The 10,802-nt window shown below is 48.7% G+C and overlaps 1 protein-coding gene across 1 annotated transcript in view; it reads left to right on the top strand.

Moving 5' to 3' along the window:
* Positions 1 to 10,802, top strand: part of ADGRE1 (adhesion G protein-coupled receptor E1) — a 37,739-nt gene that overhangs the window by 19,086 nt on the left and 7,851 nt on the right. Inside the window, exons 13-19 of the mRNA XM_012646118.1 lie at positions 734 to 911; positions 3,386 to 3,505; positions 4,248 to 4,447; positions 4,899 to 5,069; positions 6,932 to 7,126; positions 8,398 to 8,633; positions 9,621 to 9,687. Of these exons, the coding sequence (XP_012501572.1) occupies positions 734 to 911; positions 3,386 to 3,505; positions 4,248 to 4,447; positions 4,899 to 5,069; positions 6,932 to 7,126; positions 8,398 to 8,633; positions 9,621 to 9,687 (1,167 nt within the window). The remainder of the gene's footprint in view (positions 1 to 733; positions 912 to 3,385; positions 3,506 to 4,247; positions 4,448 to 4,898; positions 5,070 to 6,931; positions 7,127 to 8,397; positions 8,634 to 9,620; positions 9,688 to 10,802) is intronic.

Genomic DNA, 10,802 nt, shown 5'->3' with positions numbered 1-10,802 from the left:
CCCAGCTGATTTTTATTTTAATTTTTTTATTTCAGCATATTACGGGGTTACAAATGTTCAGATTACGTATATTGCCTTTGCCTCACCTGAGTCAGATCTTCAAGCACGTCCATCCCCCAGACAGTGCACACCACAGCCATTAGGTGTGAATAGACCTATTCCCTCCTCCCCCTCCCACCTGCTCAATACCCAGTGATTGTTACTACTGCATGTGCACTTAAGTATCGATCAGTTAATACCAATTTGATCAATGACATTCTTTTTAACAGGTGCATACTATCCCATGATTTGATTGCTTCCTCTTCATTTATTTAGCCTATCTAGTGGGCATTTAGGCTTTCCACAAACCATCCCAACATGAACGTCAGTGGACGAGATCCTTGCACAAACTTTAAGTATTTCTGGAAGGATTAATTCCTGGAAGGGAAATCGCTAGGTCCAAGAGTATGTGCAGTTTATGTTGTCACAGGTGCTAAATTACTGAATTCCATAAAGGCAATACCAACTTGTATTCCCAGTGGAGCATCTTGAATTGGGAAGAGGGGCCTGAGAGATTGGTCTTTTCAATTTGCCCTTGGTCTCTACTCCCAGCTGTGTCTTCTAAAGAGTGAAAGGACGGCTGTTATTTCATTAGTGTGAGTGTATGTGTGTGTGTGTGAGGAGAGAGAGATACAGAGAGAGAGAGAGAGAGAGAGGAGAGGGAGAACATGAACAAACACATCTTTCCTTGCAGAGTACGGCTAAGAGCCTCACCCCTGTGCTTGAACAAATGTCCACATTGTCCAAATCCGCCAAGGAAAAGACGACCGCCCTGGCCACGGTCGTCCTGGAGAGTGTGGAAAGCACCACATTGGCAGCTCTCCTGGACCCCTCGGCGAACGTCAGTCAGACTATTCGGACGGAAAACCTGGGTAGGATAAACCACTCATGGCAAGTCTGACTGTGAGCAGTGACTCTGCCAAAGGGATTTTCCGTGACTCTCCCACCCACATTTCCTCCAGCTGTTTCAAAACCCTGATCTCCCAGCAAAGCAAGTGTAATCATAATAACATTTCCCGTTTGTCGAGTGCTTGGCAAGGGCCAGGCACGGTGCCAAGAGCATGTCACTAATTTATGCAGCCAATATTTGTGCTAGGCTAAGGTACGATGGTTATTTGCTGTGTTCAAATATTTCCAGCTCTCCCTGCTGGGAACGTGGTAGGACTGTACTTCCTGGCTCTCTGGGATTAACTGGGATTTTGTGACTAGTTCAGGCCAATGGATTGGGGAAGAGAATAGTTGCTGGTGTGAGATGTTCCAGAACTTTCTTTCCCTCCGACATAGTGACTGGAAGTGTTTCAGGTCACAGCAGCTCCAACTGCCTGGGTCCCAGAGTAAGGAAAACACAGAGCGTGGCCCCAGGTCAATCAATGGCAAACACAAAGCATTAAGGAGCAACACGTCCTTGTTATTTTCTAATCCACTAAGACTGGGGGTTGTTTGTTACTGCAGCACGACTAATCCTTTCCTGACTGATACATACTTGATGGGTGGCCACTTGGGAATACTGGGTGCTGTGGATCTTCTACAGACACTCCACTCCTGGTAGTAGCTCCTGTATCACTCACATAAACCTAGGAAATTCCATCCTAATGGGTGCCCAGGAGACCAAGAGGTAGAGTTAGAGTATTTGGTGGACTCCCACTAGTAGTGAACACAACTGGCCTCACGATTTTTTTTTTTGAAACAGAGTCTCGCTCTGTCACCTAGGCTGGAATGCAGTGGTGTCATCATAGCTCACTGCAGCCTCCAACTCCCGGGCTCAAGAGAATCCTCCTGCCTCAACCTCCCAAGTAGCTGGGACTATAGGGGTGCGCTACCACGCCTGGCTAATTTTTCTATTTTTTGGTAGAGACGGGGTCTTGCTCTTGCCCAGGCTGGTCTTGAACTCCTGACCTGAAGCAATCCTCCCGCCTCAGCCTCCCAGAGTGCTAGGATTACAGGCGTGAGCCACGTCACCCAGCCACAAATCTTATATTTTAGTGAGTCGAGTCAGACAATAAACAGACATCTGGTATAATAGATAGAGATAGCTCTATTGAGGAAAATACAGCAGGCTGGGGAGGTTAGAGAGGGTCAGGAACTAGCGGGGGAGTTGCTAATTATATAGTGTGGTCAGGGGAGGTCTCACTGGGGCAGGGACCTCAGGGAAGGGAGCTGTGTAACTATCAGGAGAAAGAACAAGCGTAGAAATACTTGGTGAGTTCAAGGAACAATGAGGTGGCCAGTGTGGCTGAAGTGGCACAGGGCAGCGGTCCCCAGCCTTTTTGGCACCAGGGATCAGTTTCAGGGAAGACAATTTTTCCATGCACAGGGTGGAGGGGAGGGATGGTTTTGGGATGATTCAAGTGCATGACATTTGTTGTGCAGTCAAACCTCTCTGCTAATGACAATCTGTATTTGCAGCCGCTCCCCAGCACTAGCATCACCGCCTCAGCTCCACCTCGGATCATCAGGCATTAGATTCTCGTAAGGAGCCGCAACCTAGATCCCTCGCATGCACAGTTTACAGTAGGGTTCTTGCGTCTATGAGAATCTAATGCCTCTGCTGATCTGACGGGAGGCGGAGCTTATGCGGTGATGCGAGCGATGGGGAGCGGCTGTAAATGCAGATGAAGCTTCGCACACTGACCTGCGTCTCACCTCCTGCTGTGCAGCCCGGTTCCTAACAGGCCACGGACTGGTATTCGTCTGTGGCCCGGGGTTTGGGGACTGCAGGCATAGAGGATGGTGAGCACAGTCAGAGAAGGGGTCAGAAAAGAAAGGAGGAGGAAGATTTTGCAGATAAATGTAGGGACTTAGGGTTATATTTGAAGTAAGATGGGGAGCATTGGAGAATTTGGAAATAGGCATGACATTATTTAATTTATAGTCTGAGAAGACACTTTTGGTTCCATTATCTGTTTTATTTTCATGAAGAGTCAATGGGATAGGTCTTGCAACTACTGCCACGTTACAGATGAGAGATGGGAGGCTCAGAGAGGTTAAGTCACTGCTCAAATTTGCACAGCTGGTGAGTGGCGGGGCTGGGCGTCCTAGTTACCACCATGGGACTGCACAACCTGAGCCCTTGTCCACTGTGCTACGCTTGTCCCAGCCCTTCCTGTTTCCTCTGGCTTTGGAAAACTTATCTAAGTTTGGAGTAGCCAGAAGATCATGACTCTGTTGCTTTTTTGATCACTGTTGACTTCAACCTCCTGTCTCCCTGCTGCACCCGCTACGACGTGAGACCTTTCTGTTCTTTCCTTTGCTTGCAAACGTGTCTGTATACCTTGCCTGGACAGACACTAAATTCGGGACCCGCTTTCTGGGTGACCTCATACAAAGTCTCCCTTTCTCTTTTTAGACATTGAGAGCAAAGTTATCAATGAAGAATGCACTGAACAGAATATAGTGTTTAACCTGAAAGCCAAAGGAGATGAGATGAAGATTGGGTGCTCCACCATTAAAGAATCCTCATCCACAGGTACTGACCCCACTTCCTAGAATCCAGGCTAGGGTGCATTCCCTCAGCAAATATTTACCTTCTAGATGCCAGGACCAGTCCCAGGGGGCTGAGAATCAATGAGAGCGGAGGCAGAAGTGGCCCATGCCCTCAGAGGGTTTTCTACCTGCCAGGGGAGCATTAATTATTTTTTTTTCTTTTTCTTTTTTTTTGAGACAGAGTCTCACTCTGTTTCCCAGGCTAGAGTGCCGTGGCGTCAGCCTAGCTCGCAGCAACCTCAAACTCCTGGGCTCCAGTAATCCTTCTGCCTCAGCCTCCTGAGTAGCTGGGACTACAGGCATGCGCCACCATGCCTGGCTAATTTTTTCTATATATTTTTAGTTGTCCAGCTAATTTCTTTCTATTTTCAGTAGAGACAGGGTCTCGCTCTTGCTCAGGTTGGTCTCGAACTCCTGACCTCAAACAATCCTCCCGCCTCGGCCTCCCAGAGAGCTAGGATTACAGGCGTGAGCCACCAGGCCCGGCCGGGAAGCATTAATTAAATAATCTCGCAATACAATGTTTTTTATGGTTGTGGGAAGGAAATTCACTGGAATTTCAACCCTGAGAGCAGCCCAGTGAGGTGCGTGGGATATTAAAGTGTGTCTTTGTGTGTGTGTTCGTGCATGTGTGTGCATGCGTGTGTGTGCGTGTGTTGGGTCATCTATAATAACTATTCACCAAACGATCGCCCCTTTCTTTTTCCATTGTGGGAAATCTTCAGGGACCGTGGGAGTGGCTTTTGTCTCCTTTGTGGGCATGGAGTCTGCTTTAGATGAACGTTTCTTCCAAGACCTCCAGACCTCCTTGGCCAACTCCAAGACAAAACTGAAGATCAATTCTCGCATTGTTGGGGGCATCATGACTGGGGGGAAGAAAGAGAACTTCTCAGACCCAGTCATCTACACTCTGGAGAACATCCGGGTTTGTGAAGCTCTCTATTGAGACTCCTGTCGACCTATCACGAACTCCCCGACTCTCGGTGGCCTTAACTTTTGTTTTCGATGGGGCACCCATAGGGCAGCAGCTTCCGTCATTCCTAGCACCTCCTGCCAATTCCCAAAGCCAGCTCCAGAGGGACGAGCTGTCCTGTTTCCCTGTGGGGCTCTTCCATTCAGCAACCGGTGGGATATTTAGGATGGGTGAAGTCACATCCATGCAGGAACCTTTCTGGGTAGTTTGTTTCCATGAACTACGTTCAAGCCAGTGGTGGAAACACGTCTGGCCTCTAAGACGTTTCATTTCATCGCTGCATTTTGAAATATCGCCATTTTACTCCCTTCCCCCGTCTTCCTGCCCCACATTTCTCTTGAGGTTGGCCACATCGACTCCATTGGAGGGGGATTCTCAGGTGACCATGGCCTTTGTTTTTCAGCCAAAGCAGGAGTTAGAGAGTCCCATCTGCGTTTCCTGGAGGACAGATGCGAAGGGCGGGGGTTGGACAACCTCTGGCTGTGTGGTCCAGGAAGCTTCCAAGACGCACACCACCTGCGGTTGTAATCAGATGGTGAATCTCGCCGTCATCATGGCTTCCGGAGAGGTCACGGTCAGTACAGACGGTCTCTTCTCTGGCTCCCTGAGTACCTGGCCCCAAATCCAAAGGGGAAATGTTGACTAAACATCAGTTGTGTGTCCCCCGAGGTGGCGGATGTTGTGGCAGGGAGTCCTAGGGACGGAAGGGGTGTGTGCCATGCCTTTGCCCTGGCAGAATTTGCAGACTGGTGGGGAAGCCATGATACTCAAGTATAAAATAAGAAATGAGGACCTTAAACAGGTGTGGGCACCACAGCAATCACAGATCTCATTTAATGAGCACTTGCAGTGTGCTGGACTCTTTATTTTAAGTGGAATATTTTTGGACCCATTTCACAGAATGGGAGACTGAGGTTCCTTAGTCTGCCCAGTCATGAAGCTAGGAAGGGGTGGAGGTGGTGTTCAAACCCAGGGAAGTCTGACTCCAGAGGTCTCTTCCCACCAAACCATACAAATGGAGCAAGAGCTTGTGCTGTAGGAATTCAGAGATGTTTCAGGGAGAGCTGATGGTAGGTGAGGAAGGACGTGGGATATGAAGTGATCCTGGGTGAATGGGTAGATTTGGTAGAGAGGAAAGACATCCTCAGGGTGTCGTGGAGGGTACCTTTGCCTGTCCCGCTAGATCAGAGGCTCGATTCTCTGTTCCCAGTTCCAGGGATGTCTTAAATGCTGCTTAGGGGACCATGTGGCTTAGCATTTAAGACAACAAGATCCAGAGAAAGACTGATCTACTTTCAAATCCCATCTCTAGCCCTTCCTAGCTGTGTTTTCTTGGACCCGTCACTCAACCTCTCTGAGCTGAGCCCAGCTCTCTCACCTCAGAAATGAGAACAAGAAAGATAAAAACAACGATGACGCCTAACGCTTATGTAGTGTGTAGTATGTTTTGGGCATAGTTGTACTTTTAATTATGTTTGTTTAATCTTCCTAAAACAACCCTCTAAAGCAGTTACTATGAACATTCCCATTTTAACAGATAAGGAAACTGAGGCACAGACCAGTTGAGTGTCTCGTCCAAACTGACACAGCTTGAAACCGGCAGAACTGTAGTCAGTTTTCTTAACCACTTTATTGACAGTGTTATGAAAAGGAGCTCATGAGGTGGTGCCTGGCATATCTTTAACACAGAGGAAAAACTCAAATAACTGTAACATTAATTTAAAAACGAGTTATGAATGAATGGCACAGGGGCAGGACTGAACTCGCCATTTTCCCTTCCCGGAGTTCCAGTTTTTCTTGATTGTTTGGTTTTCGGGTTTCGTTGCGGGAGGCGGAACCCCTTCCGGTTTTTTCACCCGGAAGGGGTTTTACGGCGGGGATTTGGTTGTTCTTACATCGCTGGAAGCAGATGGAGGAGTTGAAGTCAGGGAGCTGCCACCTGGATTTTGCCTTCAAGGTGACACTCACCCTCTGCAGCTATAATCCAGTGGTCAGAAATTTCTCCTGTCATGTAGCCCCCCACCCTCATAAAGTTGGGGACTGAACAGTTGGAATATCAAATCTAGCCACAGCTGACTTCTGTCTGAAGAAAGCTGGTACTGGCTTCCATTCTGCCTTCCAAACCTCTCACAGACACATCTCATTGGGGAACCCGAATTACACCCACGACATTAGTTCCAAAGGATTCTGGGAGATGTAGTTCGTGGACATCCAGCCCCAGGAATACACGGGGCAGAGCACAGGACAGGGCTGGGAATGCGTGGATTGCAATGGATGGCAAAAGGTGATGATGGACCTAGCTCACTCTGAGTGTCCAAGGAAGAAAAGGCTCTGAGTCCTTTCTGCCCAAGCCTGGGGTCTTGATAATTTTTTTTTCCTGCCTGGGGAGGACTTGGATCCCCTTCTTAGGCCAACAGCGGCATTTCTTCCCAACAGATGGAGTTTTCCTTGTATATCATCAGCCACGTGGGCATGATCACCTCCCTGGTGTGCCTCATCTTGGCCATTGCCACCTTTCTGCTGTGTCGCTCCATTCAAAATCGTAACACCTACCTCCACCTGAACCTCTGCGTGTGCCTCTTCCTGGCCGACATTCTCTTCCTCATTGGTATAGACAAGACTGACAACCAGGTGCGCATCCCTTGGGCTGTGTCCCCATCATCTCCCCATCTGCCTCAGCTCGTCCCTGCTCAATTCCCTCGATGCTTGTTCCGACCTCAGGGCCTTTGCACGTGCTATGCCCTCTGCCTGTAACACTCTCCCCCCAGCTCCTCAGTTTAAAATCACTTTCCCGATCATGTTATGGAGTTGTGGTTGTCCTTCTGATTACTTTCTAAACCAGTGGCTGTCACCCCAGGGTGATTTTGCCCCTGAGGGGCAATATCTGGAGACATTTTTGGTTGTCACAACCGGAGGGAGGGTGCCAGTGGCACCTAGTGGGTAGAGGTCAGGGATGATGCTAAACGTCCTATAATGCACAGGACAGTGTCCCACGACAGAGAATGCTCCAGCAACAGTGTTACAAATGTCAATAACACTACAGTAAGAAGCTACTCCATTCCATCACTCTATCTTCCCCCCCAGCTCTTATGTGAAGCCATATTGATTATTCATGGATTTATTTCTTTATTTCTACCTCCTCCACTCGGCTGTGAGCCCCATGAGGGCAAGAACGTTCGCCAGTTCACGCCCTATGCCCATAGTAGGCTCTCAGGGTTTCCCAAAAGGAGTACTGTTCACATTTGGGATGAGACCATCATTCTTGGTGCAGAAGTGCCCCTCTCACTGTGGGATGCTCAGCTTCTCTGACCTCTTGAAAACCAAATGCCAGTAGGGACCCTCATCCCCCATCATTTGGCTAGAGGCGGGCAAACATCTTTTGTAAAGAGCTAGATACTCAATATTTTCAACTTTGCAGATCACACAGTCTCTGTCATGACGACTCAGCCCTGCTGCTGTAGCGTGAAAGCAGCTGTATATCACACACACACACACACACACACACACACACACACACACACACACACGGATGTGGCACTGTGCCAATAAAACTTTATTTACAAAACAGGCAGCCAACCCATGGGCTGCAGTTTGCTGAACCCCCACATCTTCAAACACTCCCCAAAGTAGGGTGATCGACTATCAGTTTTCCCAACACTCTTCCAGGTTAGCACTGAAAATCACATGTCCTGGGAAACCTCACTTCCAGACAGACCAGGACCATGGGTCCCCCTGCCAGGGTGGCGCTGCCCCTGCTTGGGAACCACTGTGTGTCTGTGAATGTCTGTGAGGCGGGTGAACGGGCCAGTGTTGGGGAACCCCAACAAAGCAGTCCCTCCCCTGCCCCCTTCCCCTCCAGCTGCTCTCTGGGCGGGCGTTCCTGACGTGCCTCTCCTCCCCAGACGGGCTGCACCATCGTTGCGGGTGCTCTGCACTACCTGTTCCTGGCCTGCTTCTTTTGGATGCTGGTGGAGGCTGTGATGCTTTTCCTGATGGTCAGGAACCTGAAGGTGGTGAATTACTTCAGCTCTCGCAATGTCAAGTTGCTGTACCTCTGTGCCTTTAGCTACGGACTCCCGGCGCTGGTGGTGGCTGTCTCCGCCAGTGTGCATCCAAAGGGCTATGGGATGGATGACCGGTGAGTGACATCTTCTTTCTCCCCAAAGACCCTGGAGTTATAACAGTAGCAATAGTTGTGGCTACCATTTATTGAGCTCTTACGTTATGGACTGTTGGTCCCAGGGCTGTCATGCACAGCAGCACAGGTTGTGCAGTGTACAAATCCAGAAGTCACTACTATAATACTTGAGGCTCACATTCTGGGGAAAGAACATCTGGTTGGCCTAACCTGATTATTTTCCTTCTCTCATCTGTGTGTGTGTGGGGGGTGGAGAATGGGAAAGGGGGAAGAATATTTCTGCTAAAGGAATATAAAGGTGCTGTTACTGAACATGAAATAATGGTTGTTGTGTGGTAAAAGCAGCAAGTACGCATCAGCAACATGACAGAAGGAGGCAAGCCAGTCTTCCTTCTTTCCTTCTAATAAACAAGTATGCAATGCCTTGTCCATGCCAGGATTTGCCCTGGGTGCTGGGCACACAGAGATAAACATTCAAGGTCCACATTCGTATGTAGCTCCTGGTCTAGTAGGGAAGCCAGGCTGCAAGTACACAAACAATTGCATGAGATGATACTTATGAGAGTGGTAGCTGCCATTTGAAAAGAAGGCAGTGAGTTCTGCTAGAGAGTGGCCAGGGGTAGGCATAGGATACTTTAGCTAAGGGTAGTCAAGAGTGGCTTCTCAGAGGAGGTGAGATTCAAATGACAAGGTGTACCAGCAGGGAGTTTTGCATGGGGGGTGGGAAAAGATATCACAAAGGTTATGAATTGAGGATGAACTCAAGCTTGGCCCCGGGTGAACATTTCAGGAATGTTTTCCCAGGGAAAGTCTGAAAGACGAAGAGCTATGTTCCAAAGGAAATCAAAATGCGACGTGAACCATCAAGAGAACGAACTGAATGTCACCTCCCAAAATTCTCCTCCGTTCGTGCCGTTGTTGGGGCGTGAATAACTGTAGGGTCAGGACTCCGAGACCAGCGCTGACTCCTTCTATTTCTCTCTGTAGCTGCTGGCTGGATACGAAGATGGGGTTCATCTGGAGTTTCTTGGGGCCGGTTTGCGCCATCATGACGGTAAGCAAATTGCCTGGTGAAGTGAGTCCTGGAGCAGGAGCCAGGAGTCCTGAGGGACCAGGAACCGCCAGAGAAGTGCACAGCTGAGGTCACTTGTTCCCCTCAAACCTTCTCCTTCTGGTCCTTGATTCTTGGGATTTCCAAGTTAGAGAGTAATTTCTTTGACTTGTGATTTGTTCTTTTCATGCTGAAATGCAAATGCCCCTGGGAGGGACAACAATCTTATCCATCGCCCTTGTCCCTTGTGCTTCACTGAGAATGGGTCTATCAGTCTCTCCCAGATGTAGATGTTGAAGGAAAGAAAAGGTAAAAAGAAATTAAAGGCAACTGTAAGGGATACAGGTGGGGTGACAGAGGGAATGGGGGACAAAGGCAAAGGGAAGTCTGGGGGGGTTGAACACCGTCTCTTTGCCTCCCCACCTCCAATCCAGCCTCTACTGTCCCGCCAGATGATGTATCTTCTGACTCTCACTCATGGTGGCTCATTTCCTTGTGTCATTGGTAATTCTTAATTGTGAGCTCACGTTTGATTGATTTAAGTCTTGGGAATACTCCAGAGAGGTTTTGTTCTGACGTCCATCAGATTTTTGTCCTAACAAGATACCACACACTGGGTGACTTGGAACAACAGAAATTTATTGTTTCACGGTTCTAGAGGCTCAAAGTCTGAAATCAAAGTATGGGCAGGACCACGAGCCCCCTCAGGGCACTAGGGAGGGATGTGTTTCAACTTCCGGCAGCCTCAGGCCTTCCTTGGTTTGTAGTTGGCCGTGTTCTACCTGTGTCTGTCTGCACGTCATCTTCCCTGTGTGCGTGTCTGTCTGTGTCTAAATGTTCCCGTTATGACCTCATCTTAACTTGATTACGTCTGTAAAGACATTATCTCCAAATAAGGTCACATTCGGAGATCCTGGCTGTTAGGGCTTCAACGAGTCTTTTTCAACTATCTTTTTCAACCCATAACAGGGCACTACCAACCCGAAACGATGTTAAATAAATTTCTCATTGCAGGGTTCCCCAGACTGTGAAGGTAACATAAACTTCAACTCCCAACCCATGGGAGGCCAGAGCTATGTTCTTTCCTGCCCCCCTGCTGCCTCCTCCTCTTCTTCCTC

Source organism: Propithecus coquereli, unplaced genomic scaffold (genome assembly GCF_000956105.1).
Source record: "Propithecus coquereli isolate 6110/MARCELLA unplaced genomic scaffold, Pcoq_1.0 Scaffold241, whole genome shotgun sequence".
NCBI classification, from domain to species: Eukaryota; Metazoa; Chordata; class Mammalia; order Primates; family Indriidae; genus Propithecus; species Propithecus coquereli.
Note: the sequence above shows the minus strand (reverse complement) of the source record. Positions and strands in the feature narration are given on the sequence as shown.